At 39.6% G+C, this 22501-nt stretch overlaps 1 protein-coding gene across 1 annotated transcript in view; it reads right to left on the reverse strand.

Annotated features, from left to right (window-relative positions):
* The window catches only part of AFF3 (ALF transcription elongation factor 3), a 318235-nt gene that overhangs the window by 265030 nt on the left and 30704 nt on the right, over nucleotides 1–22501 (reverse strand). The window contains exon 3 of the mRNA XM_066571787.1: nucleotides 2119–2239. Coding sequence (XP_066427884.1) covers nucleotides 2119–2239 — 121 coding nt within the window. The remainder of the gene's footprint in view (nucleotides 1–2118; nucleotides 2240–22501) is intronic.

Consider the following 22501-nt stretch of genomic DNA (forward strand, 5'->3'; position numbering starts at 1 on the left):
ATCCTTTGACTTTAGCTCATGTTTCTCAAGCTGTGCAGAGGAATACTGAATTTAATCAGAGCTTGCAGTGAATGTCTGCTATAACTTCATTCCCCTCTGGAAACCCCTAAAAGGGGAACATGATCTTTAAAGGGAGTACAAGTGGGTTTCAGTTTTGCTTTTGCAGAAGGGTTTCCTCTTTTGTAGTTAGGCTCTCTCCGCAGTAAGATCAAAAAGCCACAGCTCTTTCTCCCTGCACTGAAGGTTCACAAATGCTTGGCTTAGTTCAGAGAGTCCAATGGTCCATTGCCAGTGTATACATGACATTCAGAGTATGCCACTGATAGAAGTTTTGATGTCCAATACTATCAGAAGGACTGATCACCCCAAGCAACTCTGCCACACCAACACAGCTGTGAGTTATACTGCTGTCCTGGGCTTTGCCTTTCCCCAAGTCTCCTTGACAAAGTTAGCTGTAGGATGTATTTCTGCAGCACCCTCTTTACACATTTGTTCAAAATAGGGACACAGTGTTTAAAGGTAAGAAGCCGGAATGGAGCCATTTTTCTGCTTGCCTCATAGGATTATCCACTCATTATCCTCTCTGCTTCTAGAGGCAGCAGTGATTTTTCATCCACTCCTACTAAAGCTGATGGAATTTTACTGTGGCTGCACAGAGGTGCCTTCTGGCATCCCAACTTAGAAACTGCTGGTGTGTCCATGGCACATCACATCTGTGCCATGACAGTCAGTACATCAGCACAGAAGTAATAATCGAAGTGATAGCTTTTTATAAGTGATTTGAGCTTCAGCATTGCCAATTTGAGGTACCACAGACAAAACAGTACTGGGGACACAGCAAAAGGCCAGGTCCTTTTTGTGTGTGGTCTGTTTGACTGGACCAAATGGAAAATCATTAAGTCATCGCTGCAGCACAGCCCTCAAGAAATGCCAAGACACAGCTGACTTACGCTTTCCAGGCCTTCTTCCATGGATTAGCCCTTGACTGGTCTCACAGTAGACATTTTCACGTAGGTCATTGAGGAGTTCAAGACATCTGACATGGTTTCTAAATGCCTTTGTAACGAATCTGAAATCTGGGCAGCTGGAGGTCAGCTTCAAGGCAGACAGAGCTGTGTTCCTTCAAGGGACATGGTTTGAAAGTGGTAGATCTGTCTTTTTTATTAGGGACTAAATATAAACAACAATCTGGAAGAAGAGCAAGCTAAAAGCTGACCCTGGAGCACAAGAATTAAAACTCAAGCATGGAAGTCAAAGCAGAAGCCAGGTGCCAGGTTCCAAATAGGTCTCCTGGAAAGAGGCACTAAAGCAGCCTAAGCATCAAGGGCAAGTGATGCTGCATGGAGGGAAAGGCTTCACAATGTGGCAGCTGTTACAGTAACTTGGACATTTCTGGAAAGGCACAGCAGAAAATACATGATGATGGTTTGATACATACAAGCAGTAGTTGGGTAAATTGAGGGAGAGGAGCAGCCCCCATAGGACATTGCTCTCCGGTCCTGTTCACCATTTTCGAGCTCCTGCAGTGTGTAAAAGGCCCTGCTTGACCTTCTAACGTGGAGTGATGAAAGACAGTTGTGCCTCATCAAACTGCTGTTACCATGAGGAACAACACAGGGAGTTGAGACTCCTATGATATTTCTGCCTTTGGTGGAGGAAAAACATGTATAGCAGACAAATTTTCTTATTATCCTGGTAATTCTTATAGGAAAAAAAAGATATTTCAGTACAATAACCTTGGCCAGGGCACAATGTTTACAGCAGTGCTCGACCTTCACACACTAGTCTTACACAATTGTTTTCTTCTAAGTATTGCAAAAACAGGATACTTTCACTTTCACCTCCTAATTTTAATTCCATCTCAAATATTGCTGGGATATTTCTAGTTTATTTCACTCTTGTGTCCTGCTAAACACTAGAAGAAGCTTTATACACAGACATAAACATAAATATATATAAAATCCAACTCTCAGGGAATCACGCATGTTCTCTGTGAATTTTGGGAAGCTAGCACTCGTGGGAGGGTGATGAAACCTGGACAGTGCCTTCTGCAGGCTACATTTTTGTACTGAGGAATAAATAAATAAACAAAGATTCGCCCAGCTGGGAAGCATCTACCTTGTAGGGTTCACTGAAGAGGGAATAGCTCGTGTTAAACGCGCCATTGTCCTGCTGGGCCTCCTGGTTTCTCCTTTCCCACTCCTTCCTTCGCAGCGCGTTTCTATCTGGCTCATAGACACTGGAGTTAGAGAAAAAAAAAAGATAAATAGTTTTTAAGAGTTAAAAATTAGAGGGCAACATAGAAACCAGCGTGCATTTAAAAGTTAAGAACTCTGTTTTGCAGACAGATGGCAAAAATAAGCACAAACATGAATCAAATGAACGCCAGTTCAAGTAGGCTGGGGAGGTTCAGGTCTCTGGGAATGCTAGTGCTTTCTTCACACAGAGAATAGATAATTAAATTCTTACAGAAAAATAAAAAAGAAATCACATGGCAGGATCTAGTCTGTACAGAACTTCTCTGCTTGAAACGTGACAAAGGAAATATCTAAGCAACTTTGACAAAGACTAGAAGTTCTCTTAAGGCAGATGGTAATTACAGCTGTGAGTAAATAGAAATTATGAACATGTTCCCACTTATGACATATCCTCTGAGTGTTGTATGAAAATGCTCCTTTTTTCATATGGCTGTGTTTCTGTAGTGATTCTTTCATTAACTAGGTCCCTAAAGAGCTGTTAAAACTATATGCTGTAGTGGTTTCCACAGTTAGGTTGCTTCTTCTGATCTCTGCTAATCAGCCAAGTCGTGAAACTACTACTGAAACAATTCCTCTTTCTGATGGATTTGACACTATCACAACCACAGAACATGAATAAATGAATAGTGGCACAACAGTGTATGTATGGCTAGTAGAGTGTAGCTGGAGAGAGAATAAAATCACTGCATTACACAACAGCATTAATTTTTAGAAATTAACAACTTTAGCTCAAATATAGACATTCAGAATAAAAACTGACTTTTTTATTTTCAGAATTCTAGTTAAATACATGATAACATAAACCAGAGAATTCTTATTCTGAATTTCTACAGAACAACACCTTTCAGGTTTACACATTTCAGTTTATTATGTTTTATTCTCCTCAGAAAGGAAGCCAACATGTCTAACAAAGTTAACATGCTGTTTCAGGACAATGTGACAAGTATGCTGATTCCTATTTTGCTTAGCTCAGCTAATGTTTTTCCTCTGACAGAGTAAATCTGTGGAGTAGGAATATATATTAATGTCATGTAAGTGCACCATGTGTTAATAAGATAAACGTTGTCTTGCTAACCAGCTTCCCAGTTAGCAAGGCATATGTTGCATTGGCTACCCACGTGATGCTACCTAGTATGCCTCAGGCAAGGCAGCCAAAAGGCCAACAGCTATCTGATTCTAATTCAGGACTGGAGAGAGCTGAAAATACACAGGATATGTTAGATGCTATTAACACTTAAGAACAATGCCTCAACAGTCACCAAATGAACAGAAAATCTTTTGTTTTCTTGTTGATGCTGCTAACTCGAGCAGGACTGCAGAGTAGCCCTCTGATGGTCTGAGGGCAGATGCCAGGGGCCCAGCATAGATCTCAAACACAGGGATTTGTTGTGAAACCCAGGGTTTCAGCACAGCAGGTTGGAGACAGTATCCAAACATCACGTTGTTTACAACCACTTACAGGTGGTTGAGAGTTTTGGGGTTTTAATCCCATACTATTCATGAGCAATGCATGTTATTCACTCCAACACCCTCTCCTTGAAAAGCAGCATAATGAGGAGGCCATCATAGGGATGGAGTTTTGGGCATGGAAAATGCCTTCTTCCAGTAAGAAGGGGATGGTGAAGGCCTCCCTGTGGCCTCCTGGGAGGGAGAACACCTCCTGCACATGCTGCACATGCTGCTGAGACCAGAGGCAGAGTAGTTATCATTGACTGCTGTGAGAGCAGAGGTCTCCACTTCATTGTGCCATCGAGCCTACTCCCATCAGCTGGGTCAGTTAACAGCCACCTGTGTCTAAATCAGACTTTCTGCCATGCTTAACAACTATTTTTAGGCTGGCTTCCTGGAGTTTTAAGAGATCAGGTTATAACTTCATTGTCAGCTACAGGTCCCCATCCAGAATATCCTGACTCTTAAATGCTTTGCATTTGTACTCTAGCCTGCAGCCAAATAGAGATGGACAGCTTCCCTGAGATTAATTACAATACTGGTGTCTACCCAATTTCTAAGAAGTAAATAAGTGCAACTTTCTTCACTAGTCCTCATACAAATTTAAAAATTCACTGGTGTGGTAGTCCTAAAGTGGAAGAACATTTTTATCCCTTTATTGGACAGAGATATATTTGATGAAGCCATACAAGTCATCAGATCTCTGAACCCCCTTCTCAAATGAATTCACTGCTGGCAATGCAATGCACTACCTGCAGTAATTCAGAATGATTATGCAAATGTCAGAACCGTGACAATGCCTAATACACCATCTACAAGCAGTAAGTTAGGAAGAGCTACAAGTTGAGAGTTGTGTTCCTTTGGTAATACCAGATGGCAAAATGTCTAGCATTTGTGAAGCTACTCCTTATTTGCATGAACATTGCAGCAATCACATTTCCTTGAACGTATGTCACCAAATGTATTTATTTGTTTTGGTTCAAGGAGAATACTGCCAACTGCTATAATTGTCTTTATTGCAAACACTTCAGTTAATAGAAAATGATTCTTTTTAATAGATTTCTTCTTTATTCTTCTTTATGTTTTTTTAAATTTGCAATTTAAAACAATCCCAGAGGTACCTTTTAATGCTTTAATCTGGGTCTTGTTTCAATAGCTAAGCCATGAAGAACAAGCTCATGAAAACCTCATGGCTTTTTCCTCATCGGGCATGTCTACATATGTGAGTGATATATGCATATATATGTGCAGTATTCATGCTCAGTTTTGTAAGACTTGGAGCCAAAGAACATGCAAACACTCACCACTCAAAAGTCAGTGTCATTTATAATTGTTTCCTACAGGTCAAATTCCAAAAGGTGAAATCAAACAGTTTTTAAATGGTATACTGTTATTTTTAAAATGTTGCATCTGTTTCTAATTCATGCTTAAAGGACATGAACCAGAACGTAAGCAACAAGTCAAACTCTTGCAAAAGTTATGTATGAATAAAGGTTGTTTTATAGAAATTAAATTATCTCAAATTTGGCACATTGCTTTTTTGATTTATCTCAGCCCTAAGATCTGCCAAGACACATGCTGGATATACCAATGAATTGTGCCTAAATGCCAGTGTCTCAGGCTCAAAGAGCTTTCAGCACACCCACACCACCACCACCACCCCGGCCACAGCACCCCTACCTCCTCTGCTTCTTCCAAGATACGTGGAATAATTTCACTCCCAGATATTTGCCAGATGAGATTTCCCATGGATTGCTAAACATGTCAGAGTAGGCATGTTTCATGAATTTTGATCTGCTGTGATACCTTTTGGCAGATTACCTGGATGGTCCCCAGTCTTTGGCCATGCCCCTGGTGAGTGTGGCTCCCTGTGAGACCAGCCCACAGAGAGAGCCCAGGCGTGCTGGCTCCTGGTGGGAGGGTGGTAGTGGCACCAGCCTCCCCACAGGAACACTCACAGCTTTCTTCATGCTACCTCTGCCATCAGAAGGAACCGTTTCCTTTAGTCCTTAATTAGAAATAGACAGAGATGGCTCAGGGGACAGCCTAGGAGCAGAGCAATCATTTTACCTGTAAAACCTGGGGCTGGATTTAATCTCCTACAAAGTCCAAAGAGTTATGTTGTCTCAGGCTAGGCTAAAAGAAATCATATAAAAAGCTTAACGTGTTGAAAAATCTCCTTTTCTTTTATTTTCTTTTCTTTCCTTTCCTTTTTTTTTTTTAAGCACTCTATTCCTGACTTGCTCAGATATCACTTTTTGGAGCAACTCAAATATAAAGGTCTCATCTCCATGATGAACGAGGTGGCGACAGTGCACCAACATATCCTCCTGTCCTTCAGCTTGGGAACACCCAAATTTGCATTCAGAGGAAGATGTCCTTTCCCACAAACGAAGCACTGCACCTTCACAGAGGAATTACATGGTGTGCATTAATGATGCTGCTTGACCTTTTCAGAAACCACAAAATTGCTGCATCACGAAGGGGGATTCTGGAAGGGTACTGTTATTCTGTTACAAGATCACCATCATCCTAACAGCTGGTGTCTTTGAGGCTGTTAAAGACACAGGTAGGTAAAATGAGGGTGAGATTGCTGGTACTACCCTTTCTTGGCACCAGTTTATTTTCTGGAAAAGAAAGGGGACTGTGACCCAGCCAGCTGTACCAGCACAACAGAGGAAAGAGTTACCATGTGTGTACAGAGACCTGGCCACAGTTTCTGAATTTATCATTGGCAGCACCCTGCAATCTTGCCTTTGCCTTTCCAGACCTTCCAATATAATTTTCCAGTCCAAAGACTTAGTTCATTATTCTCCGAATTGTGAGGGCTTTGCCACACCCATATATACTCACATCTTCCTTCTACCTCCCCATGCACATAAATACTGCTATATAAATTTAGCAGGAGTAGCTTGTTTGTTTGCAGTTAATGTTTACTCAGGAGGCTGATCTCCTTCACCTTGGCAGCTACCTGTGGCACTTAGCACAAAACATTCAGAACCTGAAGTCTAGACATATTAATTACAAAAGCAGAGCTGATGCTTCATGATAACAGGCAGCAATTTCTGAACTGGCAAACCCACAGTTCCTGGCAGTCCTTTGCTAAGGAAGACTTAGTTCCCAGGGCTGAGCTTCTTTCCCAAATTTTGTCAACCTCCCCACTTGTTCTTCAACTGACCCTTCTTCTTCCATCAGGAAATGAAGAAGCTCCATCACAATGTCATCAGACTACAACAGCCACTCCTGTCACTCCTGTGACACCATCCCCAAGCTGCTGGGTGCAGTCCACATCAGCACAGAGCTGACCATATTCCAAATAAGCAAAAAAACCCCACCTCAAAAACATAACCCATACAGTAAGTGACTAAAAGATATGTGCATTTCAAGAATAAACCTAGACCCATGAACAAGTTTTCTGCAAGGACTTATATATCTTTGAAATTAAATTTTAGCACACGGTCATTTTTGAATTATGAACAAAGCTAGAACTGCTTCAAAGCTGTGGAAAACAGGCAATATTTCAAGAAAATAAATTTTAAAATGGTTTACTGATTATTCTCAATATTTCCCCACAAATTTTAATCTGGCACACAAATCAATATACTAAATTTCAGGCTGAAGTGAGGACATTTTCTTAAATATTTAATAGTCTAATTCTCCCCTGAATTACTACATTTATGCCAAAGTAGCTAAATAGAGTAAGTCAAAGGAAAAACTTACACAACACCATAAAAAAGCAGCCCAGCCCTGATGCAGGACAGTGATTATGAAACTCAATTCAAAAAAGAAACTGGATTCTGAATTTTAATGTACCCTCATTCCTGTATTTCTGCCATATTTTAAAACTCAAAAGGATGAGTCAGACTGAGACCCTGTAAAGGCAAAAGCCTCAAACATTTTTAGAAAAAACAATCTTAACTCTAATGATTTAATTACAACAATTGAGGTTGTCTTGTTTGCTGAATTGCCATGCTTAACATAGTAGTGTTTTCTATTTCACTGTTCATGTCCATGGTTTTTGCTGGCTAATGTCTAGGTGCCAGTTTCATTTCCAGATAAGCATAAATGGTATCTGCTTGGAAACTCATTGCTGATAGGGTATAGGGAACTCCAAGATATGGCAACCTTTCATTTTTGAGCATTAAATATTTTCCCTAATGATATTTGAACTATCAGTTAAATTATAACAAAGGAGCTGCCTTTGATGAACAAGTGTCATAATCAATTACATACCTTCCTAGGCTACAACTGGCTTTTTTTAGACTTTTTATCTATCCTAAACAGCAGAAGTTAATTTGAGGATTTTTACAGTATTTTTTCCCATTTACAAACAGGAATGCCGTGGGGTAAAGCAATTACTCTGATTTACTGTTTTCACTTTGATTGAACATAAAGATGTAGCAGGGTCTCAAAAAAGCAGTAACTTAACAAACTGTGCTCCTATCCACAGACAGATAAAGTACCTATTTTGCTATTTCAAAGAGTTTACCTCCAGGCAGCAGCACAGAGCAAACATCAATCAATGACATGTGTCTAAGATGAGATTGATGTTTACTCTCACAGCTTTTCATCTTACATCCAATAAATTATTTTTCCTTCACCAAAGTGCCTGGTTAAATTTCATTTTTCACTTTGCAGTATCAGTTTTAAAACTTTAGCTTCCAGCAATTTTAAAGCTAGGCTTCATTGACGCTTCAGCTTTTACAGCCTGTTTATGATTTGTATTAGCCATGAAACACTACAGACCAAACATGAATATGATCAGGGGAAGCTGAGCCAGGGCAGCCTCTCACACAGTGGCAGGTGCAGGCTGGAAGGTGTGAGATTACTTTAATTATCTGCCTGGAAATTCCAAGTCCAAAACAGGGAGCTGTATTTTCAGGGGCAGATATATTGCATCCACCAGACAAATGAATATATACATATCATATCTGCAAAATCAGCATCGCAGCGTTCGGGTGAGGTCTTCTGAGGGTTAACAATGGGCAAGTGGAAAGAACCAAGGAAAGGCTAATTGTGGGTGCAGTTATTACCTTACAGGCACTCATACCTGACATTCACAAAATAGAAGTGCTTTTCTATGCAACCTGATTGAATTTTAAATATGTATCAAAATGCTGGGAAGACCTAGGGCTGCAGTTAAGACTGAGACCTAAGCTGTTAAGTCAGAGCATCACAATAGAGGAACACTAAAAAATCGTATTTAGTTCAACACCTGCTTTTATAAGAGCACCTCTTCCAGTCTCACTACAGACAAAAAAAGCACATTTGCTTCCCTCTGTGAAGTTTTCCTCAATGAGAGAAATTGAGACATAATTCTAATTTATTTTTAGTTTCAGGAAAAATAATTTCATCAAACGATAAAAATTTACCAGTCCATACTTACATTACACATAGATATTCAAAAATTCACCACTCTGTATTAATAGGTAATCCTGTTTTCAATAGCTTATTTTCTTTTTTAACCGTGATTCTGCTAGCAAAAGTGCCTAAGATGGTTGAAGATCTTAAAACAACACTGAGCCAAGCTAGAAACAAAACATTACAACAGCTTTGATTTTTCACTGCTCTAACAATACATTCTTTGAAAGTATATTCACAAGTGTAAAATTCACCACTGCTAATAATCTTACACCTGGAAAGAGCTTCTTTTTCTTCACAATTCAAAATTAAATTTAAAACCTCTAGAAACCGAGTGAAAATCTTGGCTGCCAAGAAACAGATACTGTAGATGTGACAAAGTATTCCTTTTGTGTCCTCATCCATATCTCCCAGGTATAGATTAAAAAAAAAAAATAAGACTGAAGAGAATAAACCTGACAGATCACCATAACGTCCTCTAATTTAATTTTGAAAATATTACTTTTATGTTGTATTTTAAAAATACAACAGCCCACAGAACCACAGAATCACAGAATGGTGTGGGTTGGCACCCACAAGGGCCCTTTAAGATCATCTAGTTCCAAGCTTGTGTCTTGGGCAGGGACATCTTCCACTAGAGCAGGCTGCTCAAAACCCTATCCAACCTGGCTTTGAACATTTCCAGGGATGCAGCATCCACAACTCAGTTCCACTGTCTTGCCATCCTCATAGTGAAGAATTTTTACCTTATTTCTAACCTAAACCCACCTTCTTTCAGTCTGAGCCATTCCTCCTTGTTCTATCACTACATGCCCTTGTCAGAAGATCCTCCCCAGCCCTGTTGCTGGCTCCCTTTAGGTCCTGGATGGTGGCATGAGGTGTCCCAGGAGCCTTCTCTTCTCCAGGCTGAACAACCCCAACTCTGCCAGCCTGTCTTCCCAGCAGAGGTGCTCCAGCCTCTGATCATCCCCATGGCCTGCTCTGGACTCCATCCTGCAAGCCCACATCCCACCCATGCTGAGGACCCGCGCTGGGTGCAGCGCCCTTGGTGGGGTCTCACCAGGGAGGAAGAGGAGCAGAGTCCCCTCCCTTTCCTGCTGGCCACGCTGTGTTGGTGCAGCCCAGGGTACAGCTGGCTCTGGGGACTGCCAGTGCCCACTGCCAGGCCATGCTGAGTTCTTGTCAATCAGCGCCCCCAAGTCCTTCTCCTCAGGGCTGCTCTCAACTGAGAGAACATTTTTTTCTGCCTAACCTAACAGTGTTGAATTCCCTGGGCTGCTGCTACACAAGGCCTTACCTAACTTGGCCATTCCTCTATCTGATCACTCTCCTCTCACATTGCTTCCCTGACAAAGATGTCAACACCCCTGTGCCTGTTTTCCTCCACAAGGATTTCTGCTTCCCACTGTATCCTTATTCATGGGAAACTGTTCCACTTACCAACTGCCAAGCCTGTGCCCTTTCTTCTTCTTCTTTGCATTTCTTCTTTAGGCTTCTTACAGTCATAATTCATCAAAAATTATAGCTTAAAAAAAAAAATCATTTCTGTAGAGAATGTACACACATACTGAAATTATACATACAATCTTGGTCAGACTGGATGGTCCCATAAACGGAATTTACTCTTATCATTGTCTGATTTCTAGGGATGCTCTGAACTTTTAAATGTAATGAAAAATTCTGGCCTTTTAAAAATCTATTTGACATTTTGCAGTAAGTGTTTAATACTTTATTTAAAATGTTTGTTGAACTTCCTTTTGATATGTTTGCTGAAAACTGGATTTTAGTCAATAAAGATTTTCAGTGTTAGTTTCAGTAATAAAAAAAATTAAAACTCATAAAAATTAACCTAATAAAAGTTTAAAAGTTTCCTGAAACTTTATAAAATCTAAATAAATTAAAAAGTGCCCTGAAAAATGTGAAAAATTATGTTTTGCCTCTAGGTCTTTTAGAGTAAAAAAATCTCTCCTTGCTCCCATTTTTTTTTAAGCTACTTAAGTAGCCTGTTTCTTCCAGGGGGCTCTGTATAGTGATCCATCTACCCACAGCTATTTGCAGGACTGCTAAATACTCCAAGGTATACTTCACATGGCACACACAAATTGAAAGCTCTGCAACTGGTAGAAAAATTTTACCATACAATTCACCCTGGTATGACCTGGCTTAAAGCAGCAAAAGCAAAGATCAGAATCATAGAATTGGAGAATCACAGAATCACTGAGGTTGGAAAAGACCTTCAAGACCAAGTCCAAGCCTTGACCAAATATCACCATGCCAACCAAATCACAGCTCTAAGTGTCACATACACTCATTTCTGGAACATTTGACTGCAGCACCTCCTTGGACAACCCTTTCCAACCACTCTTAACCACCCTTTCAATGAAAAAATTCTTCCTGATGATCCAACCTGAACCTCCCCTGACACAGCTTGAGGGAGCTTGAGGTTTGGTTCTGTTCCTGGTTCTCTGGAAGAAGAGCCCAATCCCCACCTGGACACAGCCTCTTCTGGTGCTTGTAGAGAGTGATAAGGTCACTTCTGACCCTCCTATTCTGCAGGCTAAACAACCTCAGCTCCCTTCTTCACAGGGCTTCTGCTCCATTGCCCTTCTCTGGACCTGCATCAGCACCTCAATGTTCTTCTTATAGTAAGTGACCCAGAACTGGACACAGCATTCAAGGGATGGCCAGTGCTGAGCACAGGGGGACAATCCCTGCCCTGCTCCTGCTGGACACACTATTGCTGATACAGGCCAGGATGCCATTGGCCTTCTTGGCCACCTGGGCACTGCTGGCTCATGTTCAGCAGCTGTCACCAGCACTCTCAGGTCCTTTTCCACTGGGCAGTGTTCCAGGCACTCTGCCCCCAGCCTGTAGCACTGCCTGGGGTTGCTGTGACACAAGAGTAGGACCTGGCACTTTGCTTTACTGAACCTCATACAATTGGCCTCAGCCTATTAATCCATCATGTCCAGATCTCTCTGCAGAGACTTCTTGCTCTCCCTCAACACTCCTTCCCAACTTGGTGTCATTTGCAACTGCAATTGAATGACTGAGGGTGCATTCAATTCTCTTGTCCAGATCATCAACTAAGATATTAAACTGGGCTGGCCCTAAGATTGAGCCCTGGGGAACAGTACCTTAGGCTTTTCCTTGTCCTTGTTACAAGGTTCCTCTCCACATCCAGAAAGGATGGAGATTTTTCTCAGCCTTCTTTTTTTTTTTTAATGTGTTTATAAAAACATGTTTTATTATCTTTCACAGTGGTGGTCAGATTGAATTCTAGCTGAGCTTTTGCCTTTCTAATTTTCTCTCTACATGACCTAAAGACATCCTTGCACTCTTTCTGAGTTCCCTGCCCCTTCTTCCAAAGGTCATACTCTCATTCTTTTCCTGAGCTCCAGCAGAAGTTCCCTATTCAGCCAGGCCATTCTTCTTCCCTGCCAGTTTGCCTTTCAGCACATTGGGATGGTCTGCTTCTGTGCCTTTAAGATTTTTGTCTTAATGTATGCCCAGCCTTTCCTTTGTTTTCAAGGCCTGCTTCCCAAGGGACTCTCTGAACAGTGTCCTGAGCAGGCTGAAGTCTGTTCTCAGAAAGTCCAGGGAGGAGGTTTTGTTGACCACCTTCCTTACTTCACCGAGAAATGAAAGCAATATAATCCTGTGATGACTCTGCCAAAGATGGCCTCTGATCAGCACATCTCCCCCCAGCCCTTCTCTGCTCATGAACAGCACATTAGCAGTGCACAGAGGGGCACTGCCCCTGGTAGGCTTGCTTACCAGCTGGGTCAGGAAGATAACTTCCACACACTCCAGGAACCTCCTCTCTGCTGTGCTGTTTCCAGCTGACATCCTGCAAGTTAAAGTCTCCCACAAGAACAGGGAGCAGAGATCATGACATGTCAGCCAGTCACTCACCGAACCTTTCATCTGCCTCTTCATCCTGGTTGGGTGGTCTGTAAGAGACTCCCAGCCAGGATGTCTGCCTTGGTAGCCTTCCCCCTTTTCTCACCCACAGGCACTCAACCTCATCATCACTATTCCTGAGTTCCCTACAGGCAAAACATTCCCTAATGTACAGAGCCACCCCACCACCTCTCCTTCCTTGCCTGTCCCTTCTGAGGTGCTTACAGCCATCCATTGCAGCACTCCAGTGGTCACCACACCTCTGTGACAGTGACCTTGTTGTTGCAGTTTTCCTGATGCACGATGGCTTCCAGCTCCTTGGGTTTGCTCCCCATGCAGCTGCACTGGTGCAGCTGCACTTCTCCTGGGCCACTGATTTCACACCAACACTGGCATGTGACCCCTAGGCTCATCTCTATTGAGCCCGATTTTATCCCCTTCCCACTTCAAACCTAGCTTAAAACATTAAGCCAGATCTAAGAGCACTTTACCTGTACAGAGGTAACAGAGTGTTTATTAAAAAATATTCTTGACATAGAAGGAAAAGGAGCAAAACTTCACAGGATGACAAAGACGAGTAGCTTTAAGTAGTTAAACAATTTTGGTGCTGCTAAGAATCCCTATGAAGCAGGAGTGAAAAATACACAAATTCAGCATCTCAATGTACAGATTCTGAAAACTCTTCCCTGTATTTATGTTCTGGTTTTAGATCAACATTCAAAATTATCTGATGTCCAAAGCATACCAAAATACAGACCTGAATTACAGGACACAGGATTGCAGCCTTGCACAGTATTATACTTTCACAGAAAGCCAAAGCACAGTATTTCATTATGAATGTGTCAGCTGTTAATAACCATCAAATCTATGACTCATGAAAACGTCTATACATGTTTTATTAACAAAGCAACATTTCCAATTTACTTTTACCACAATGGATAATGACTGAAGGTTCATCAGGGTTAATCAAGAAAATGATGTAAATTTTATACTGCATTATGTTTCACTTGGCTTAAAATGGATCTTGAGCGACAATCTTTTTTATGTGTTTAATCATGATTTACAGCATTATGGAAACCACACAACAACCCCATTGTGGAAAAAAAAAAGTTATTAGCAAGTCAGTGCATAAGTCATCAGATTTTATGTATTCACAGAAAATCACTTCTAGGATCTTCAGCAGACAAGCACTGAGTCTGCTTTCTGTAAAAATAGAATTAATATGTTTTGAGATGCCTTGTTTTAATTTATCTTTCCTTCAGATCTTATAGATAGATGGAGATCTTATTATTTTATTTTTATTTTTTATTCTTTTATTTTACATATTACAGAGAAACCATCACTCCATACAGGTAAGGTGGAACTAAATTTTAAACAGATCTGTGCTAGCATATCTACATGATAAAAATAAATTTGGAGGGTGTTTTTGGATCATTTTAATAACTGCACATGCAGATAAAACAAACAAAGAAGTTAAACCCTATGCTAATAATAGAGATTAAAAAAAAAATCAACCTCTGTAAATTGCCAAATAATAAATCCACAAAAATCCCTACTTTTGCTTACCTGAACACACAACTGTAGCTCACTATAAGAAGAAACTGTGATTGTTTTTAGCAATCATTTGCTTGTATCAGTGTCTGTAAGCATAAAATCTAATTACGGGTAATTATGAAATTCCATCTTCCTTCTGCTCAACTGAAAGTATTTCAACAGAAAATAGAATGAGACACCTATATTTATTTATAAAGATGGCTATATATAAAAATTTATACCTAAATCTACTCTCTAGAGCCTATGAAGGCAGCTTGCTTTCACAGAACTAAAAGGACCACTGTAATAAATCTGAGTTCAAGAACCTAAGAAAGTTGTGGCTTATATATAACTTCAAGATACAAACAGTGAAAAAAAAGGGCATTTCACTCTCCTTTCACAAGACACTAGTAGTAGCCAAACAGTAGTATGCACTGTGCCATAAAGCTAACCAACCTCTATAAAAGACATTGCATACATTTAAACTAAGAAGAATGCAAATTCCTTCCCAGTTCTTTCTTGTGAAAATGGACAATGTAAACTGGACCTGAGGCTTATGCTTTACCAAATAATAGTATCGCCACATATCCTCAGAACCTGCCTAAGAAAACTGCCTGCCACACAAAACATATGACTTTTTTAGTATTTTATTCATTATATCCTGCTTGTTCTATCATATTTTGACATATTAGCCCCAAGGGTTATACAATCAAAATTAGAAAGAGAACTTAGTCAAAACCAGCATACCCATGAATAAAAGAATAATTTATATCCACACATAAATAAAGATGCATACATGTTAAAATGATGAAAAAGTTAAAACTTTTATGCCCTGTGACTGGTGTAATTCATGTAAGCTTCTTACACATGCAGGTCCCAATTAATTCTGACTACAAAGATGACTGTATCACATAACTCATGCTCACCTTCAGAGCTGCAGAGAAGCATCCATGTCTTTCCCCCCTCAAGTCACATGCAATGGGAATTGAGGTACTTTATCTCTCATTATAGCAAAAAAAAAAAAAAAAAAAAACCAAACAAAAAAAAAAAAACCAGCAAAAAAAACCAACCCAGATTTGAATCACAATTTCAGTTTGTGCCTCCCTTAACACTCTGCTTCTGTTTAAGAAGAATGGCCATGCCACAAATCCAACCCAAAACTTAAATATGTCAGAAATGCAAAAGGCTAAATGAAATTTCAGTGCAAAAAAATCTCCAATATTTTAACTTGCAGAAACAGCGTGACTGTTCAAGTTCCTCACTTTCAAGTAGGTTGAAATGCATTTAGATATTTCAAAATTTGAAGGAAATTACATAAAAAATGACCAAAAAAACCAACCCAGAATTTTCAGTGGTTGCGATAGATGCAGAAGGCAGAGATGGCCATGCAGGGAGGGTGCCAGAGGCAGATGCTGTCAGATGGGGGAACCAGCCTGGTTCCAGGCCAAAGCAGGGAAGCCAGTGACTTGATGAAGTTGGATACATTGCTCCCTCACTCTCTAACAGCTGCCTTGCCCTGACTACTTTTTCTCAGCAAATTTTAGCTTTAGCAAGAACAACAAAAGCTTACAAGAGAGAAATGTTTTATTTTTACTGCATACTCTACTTGAAGACTGAGTTCATAAATGTATATTTGTGTCACAGTAAATTTAAAGATATTATTTACCTGTATAGTATAAGGTGTAAAATTATTCAGTGTTTCATTTTGAAAGTGTTAAGAGGTATCTAAATTCTATGCATAGTTGCAAAAACATGAGGAAGGATCTAAATTGTATGTATTATTCTAAAAACATGTATTTGGGAGATGCCTATAACATTTTTATTTGAATCTTCCATAGCAAAGATCCCTTTTTGTTGAGTTAGGAAGCTTAGAAATCTTTGGGTAATTTTTTCTACAAATTCTTTAAATGTGTCAAAACATTTGACTTCAGTTTGACCTTCTCTCACTACAGTGCTCAAGAATATCAAATTTGTGTGACCTGTCAGTAAGCCCACTGAAGCTGATTTCATGGGAACAACTGAGAAGGACTGAAATAATTCTCTGACAGGTGGTGCATTAAAAAAGGGCCAGAATTTAATTATTGTTCTGTTTCACTAGGATAATAGAATATAACCAAAAGGAGTTAAAGAAAACCAGGAAACAAGACTGAAGGCAATTCTCCTGATTTTTCAGAAAAGCCAACAAAATGCTGATGCCTAAGACAGGAGATCTGCAATATTAAAAAAAAGATCCATACAGGAGGAACCCATCCTCCTTCTTTGTATTGGCAGATTATCAACCCACGATCCCACAGTTCTCTGGGGATAGGACAGGACTGAAATAGAAAGGGCTCTGAAAACAAGAGAAGCTCTGCCCTGATCCCTAGCCAGTTTCACTCAAACTCACATTCACCATGCTGAAAATCCAGCACTTAGAAGAAGGCTGATCATACAGCTTGGATTTAGCTGCCCACATGCTCTCAGGCTCTCTGGTCTTATAAGTGATGACATTCAAAACCCCCACAGTAGATACCCAAATTCTTGCCAATAGATAACATTTGAACCTCATGGAAGGTGTTTAACATTTTAAAGACACTGGTAGAGTGAGTCAGGTAGATCTAGTAGAACAATTTTTTCCCCACTAAAAGCTGATTCCTGGGCTGGGCTGTAAGACAAAGGAGCAGTGGAGGAATTCCACAGTGCTGCTTGCTTGCAGAAACCCGGAGCAGCACTGAACAGAAAGATGAGGGACCTGCTTGCTGTTCCTCCCTAACCCTGCTGGATGGGCCCACAGGGAGGAAAAAATGACAGGTGAGGGTGAGAGAGAGCACAAAACTACACCAATCACCAGTGAACTTGATTTTTATTTCAAACCAAACAAACCAAGGTAAAATTCACACTTGGTAACTGGAATATCCCAGTGCAAAAAATAAACAGAAGCTGTTATTAACAAGAGAATATTTTGTTGCTAACATGCCATGTTAAGCAGGAAACTGCTACTACATTTAGCCTTCCTTAAAATTTCCTAAGCAGCAATGCTGACAGAGTTTCTCAGTGACAAAGGGAATGGCAGAGAATTACTTCCTTCTAGGTTATGGAAAACAAAAAACTTATGATAATCCATTTGGGTGGTTTTTGAATACAAGCAAAAGAAAATAAGCTCAGTGAATTTGTTCAAGTTTCCATTTGGGGTTGCTTCTTGAAAAAACTGTGAAACAATTGTAATATGCATGGATCTATTTTGCTGTGAACCAAGACAGTATCTTAGTAACTCAATAAAGATTTCAGAGTTTTGGACATGGTTCTAGAGAACATTTTGCTGTTCGTGATGTGTTCCACTAAATTAAAAAGAATTTTATAGTTGGGAAGACCTAAGTATCAAGCTGAAGATGATACCATTTAATGTTAAGATAACAAACTTCAAGTGCAATGTGCCCTGGGGTGACCCTGCTTGAGCAGGGAGGCCAGTGTGGTCCCTGACAACCTCACCCATTCTGTGATCCTGTGATTCACCCAAAACTGACCCACAGCTGGGCACTGAGAAAATCCCACACTGGCCTGGGACCTCTGCTGTAGGAAAGATGTGATGTAGCCCAGAAAAGAGACAGATGGATAAAGGAGTGAGGTGTGAAAAAGGACAAATGGAGCTTGTCTGGTTTAGAAAAGAGAAGACTGGGAAACACATGATAATGATCTACCCACCTATAAAAACTTGTTGCAGAGCAGACAATGATGAATTGTGTTCTCTGTCTCTTAAGTCATACAACTTATTTTGCAGAAGAGGAGATTTAGATGTGATTTCAGAAATGCTATCTAACTTTAAAAGGAAGGGCTGGAAGAGTCTGGCTATCAACTCCACAGCCTCCTTGGCTTCTTTATCTCAGTCCTCCTCACAACCCTGTCCTCACCAGCAGACAGTTATTGTTAAGATTGTTCCTTCTTAGACAGGTTTAATACATAAAATAAACAAGAATGGGAAATCTTTATCCACTGAACAAGACAACATCCTATCTTCCTTCCAGAGGAACAAAACTGCCCCCTGACATTATTACAGGGATGCTCCTCCTTCAGAAACACCTGACTGTTATCATTTACCAAAGACTTGTTCTCCTCATCAATGAAGACACTTCCAGGAGGGACATACATCAAAAAGATATATTAAAAGATTATTTCTGGAGTAGGGACCTATAGAAGTCCCTATGTGGCTACTCCACAATCCTGAGGGACTCATAGGCACTATAAAGGTTAGATTCTCCTCTGTCAGGCTGGCCTAGGTGCACTGCTCCTGACTTAGAGCTAGGAGGTGGAATCAAGGTTCTATGCAGCCCAGCATTTGCAATAATTTTTATTTTTAATAGTTTGGGCTTTTCTTTTAATGTATGGGTTAAAGGACAGTGAAATTTTCCTTTTTTCTGTAAGTGAATTCAGAAACTGATCTGTAAGATGTGAGAATAGGAACATCTTTTCCACAACCTCCAAATCAACCATCTTTAGCTGCTGCAGAGACATGCAAGGCATGCAAGAGGTGACATGCAAAAACAAGTAAGAGTTTTTCTAAAATATATTGGTTATGAAAAACTTAAAATTATCTCTGACACTAAAAATTCCAGAAGGGATTCTACTCAGGGCAGTTCTACTTATATTTGCTATTAGAAATTTACTTTTCATTCCTAAAACTATCTGGTGAACAAAAGATCTGAATCCCATTTTACAACAACAGGGAAGGTAAGGGACAAGCAAGATGATTTTGTGACCAAACTCAAACCCCTGACATCTTAAATATGCCCAACAGTGCACATGTCAAGCCAAACACTAAGCACCAGCCATTCAGAGCCAACTCAGGAAGATTCTCATCAGTGTGGGCTTTGGGAACTCCCAGGAAATGTGGTAGAAAATCACGGCTAGCAAGAAGCTGTCTGCCTCAAAAGCTGAGTCCCAGAGCTTAAGTTAACTGTACAGGGTACATTACAAGGACTACTTTTTCACTCTCTCTCAGGATTTACAACTGTGAGGTAAATACAGTCTAACAAATTCACTTTGGAATAAGAAGTCTTGATACGTGAATTCACCTACTTTGTGTAATTTATGACAAACCAAGAAGACATTGTAAAAAAAAAGTAAATTAAACAATGATGATTTTCTATTGATAGGCAAGCTGAAAAAAAATTACAACTGCCCCTAATCCCACCAGAAAACTATTTTTCTACTCTTACAATTTTAGCAAAAAAAATCAAGAAAGAAGAGAAGAACTTGTCTGTATGGTACAGATATATTATACTCTATTTTGGGATCTGATTAGACATTTTCTATAATGTAAAAATATGGCATGTTTTGTCACAAATTGAAGTAAAGCCTTCTTTTTTTAACTAGTTTGGATATTTTTGCTTACCTATTCATGGCATGGCATTCTATTACTTCCATCATAAAAAGAAAATACTGTTGGTGATATTTTCTTGCAGAGACAGACATCAATGCTAAGCACTTAGCAGTATGTTATGTTTTTTGAAGATGCACTTGGGGGAATCAAAGTATTTTATTGCACAGTAGATACTATTCTGTTTGTACTTGCATTTCTCCAAACTTGAACCATTTGCAGCATTTTATTTCAGAGCATACATAACCAAGAACACTGACTGGGTCATATTGTTAAGTATTCAAACAATTCCTGCACATCACTTACCAAAAAATGCCTTTGGGTAAATATCTTTGCTTTTTCTTTTTCTTTGCCTTTCCTTTGACAGTGCCCTTATATGACATGTTCTAGGAAAAAAATGAACCACATTTGCTCCATTTACTGCTTAACAAAAATAAAATGAAAAAATGTTATAAGCTATAAATAAAATCATCTAGTATTTGTATTGCACTAATTTGTCAGGAGTTGAACAAATGTTAATTATACAGCTTTTTAAAAATCGGGCTTGTTAATGTCATTTTTAATTTAGAATGTTACACTGTAAATGTTTTCCATTGTGTTAATTTACACCTGTTATTACAGCCTTCATTATTAGGTTTGTACTGGAACAGCTACTTTGTGCCACTGAAATTTGCTTAAAACAGCAGAAACAATTACTAATTAGAAGGGCATGTTTACTTTAATTATATTTATTTCCTAGTCTACTTTTCTATGTAGCACACTATGAAAGTGTATGATTCAATTAGCCAAACCCATTTATCTGAGGCAATTCCTCAAATGACTACTGCTTAGAAAGACAGCAAATTCTTTCAGCACTACTTTACCTCATAAATTTCATATGTGACACTAATAAATACATATGGTGACTGGGTATCACTTTCTATGTGACCTCACTGCTTTCTCTGATTTTTGTTAATGTGTATTCAGTAATTGCAGATTACCAGAATGATATTCTGCTTTGAACAACAAGCACAACAGTTTTAATCAAAGATCTTAAACCACTGACATGGTGAAACATCTTTAGCATTCATAAACTCAGGATCAGTGGCAGATAAGCCCCCAGCTCATTCAGATATGCTCACACTGGGAAACTCCTACTGATACTCATCCACTGGTATCTAGAGTTAGTCTTACATATTACAAAGTGCTTTATAAATTTGCAAATTGAGTGCTATTTAAACTTCTAGGGAACCAAAAGGTAATGTCTTTATCCTTTACAAATATGACTCTTTGAGCTTTTCCAGTGGAAGCTGTATTATCTATCTACTCACACAGATAAAAAAGGAAGACAGTCATAAAAATTCTTTACAAATTGCTTCCCTGAAGCTCATTTCTAGTCTTATGTTTTAAACCTTAAGTGAGGATTAAAAAAAGAGTTACGTCTCTAATTGACAGTTGCTGGTCCTATTCTATGCAAATGATATTGGCAGGTAGTACAACATACTGCTGCTTTCAAATAACATTATTTTAGTACTTACAACAAAATTCAGCACTCTGAAAATTAAAACTGCAGATAAATTGTACAAGCCAGGGGGGAAGCCTCAGTGAGTCCTGTGTCACAAGGTTCTGTTTCATTCAGCCATCAAGGTTTAACATTTTCACTATTCCGCTGTCACTCCATGGGCACAACACCTGCATGGCACCAAAGGGTGCAGCTGATGAGCTGATGCTGCCAATGTGGCTTCCACAGGGCTACAGCTCCCCAAACAGGGACAATGGTTGCCTGTGGAACAACGTGCAACAACTGTGCCTATTAGCAGTGCTGCCCATAATGATCAAATACAGGAATCTAGATCATCACACTTTGGACTGCTTGGGCTTCATTTGATACCTCCCTCACAAAGGGAATTTGTTCCTAGTTAAATTTGTCTTTAACATACAATGCATAAAAAATGATGAAAATCTAAACTTCTAGTAAGAATTAATCTATTATCTTATGTGGCCAAAGATCACAAACCTCCCTTCTCCTAACCCACTGCAACACAGAAAAGAAAACAGTGTATAAATAGAAAGCCTGATGTAATTCAGAAAAAGCTGCTATTAAAAAGTCAGCATTTTAAAAAAGCTAACAGAGACATATCTCAGCTGAGGCAATTATTTTGTAGGTTAAGAGGAGAGAGATACTGCTGCAATTGAAGATTCATCTTCACAGGGGTTCTCAGGAAAGTCAACGCAAATCAACAGAGGGAATGAAGTCAGTTCCCAGTCAGATGAACATATATTATGGCAGCTTATCCTTCCGCCAGGAGGAAAAGGGATCAACTGCACTGATGTAAGATCCCTTTGAGGACAGACCAAGCCTGCTCATGCAGGGCTTTAACACACTTTAATGTACACAAGCTTACTTCAAGTATTTAGTGCCTCCTCTGCTCTGGTGTCACCTTCATCCTCCCTGTGTGGTCACTGGTAGCAAAAGCTGACTTAAAGGACACCATCTCTGACCTTACACTAATAGCATCTTCTCTTTTATTTACATAGGGGGCACGGGGACAGGAGGTTATACAAAGTGCACTGGAAATTTCTAATAGCTAACTATCTTTAATAATGAAGTGTAGGATAACAAATCTAGTCTGAGTCACAACTACTCAAAATAAATGGGAATTGA

Source organism: Molothrus aeneus, chromosome 2 (genome assembly GCF_037042795.1).
Source record: "Molothrus aeneus isolate 106 chromosome 2, BPBGC_Maene_1.0, whole genome shotgun sequence".
NCBI classification, from domain to species: Eukaryota; Metazoa; Chordata; class Aves; order Passeriformes; family Icteridae; genus Molothrus; species Molothrus aeneus.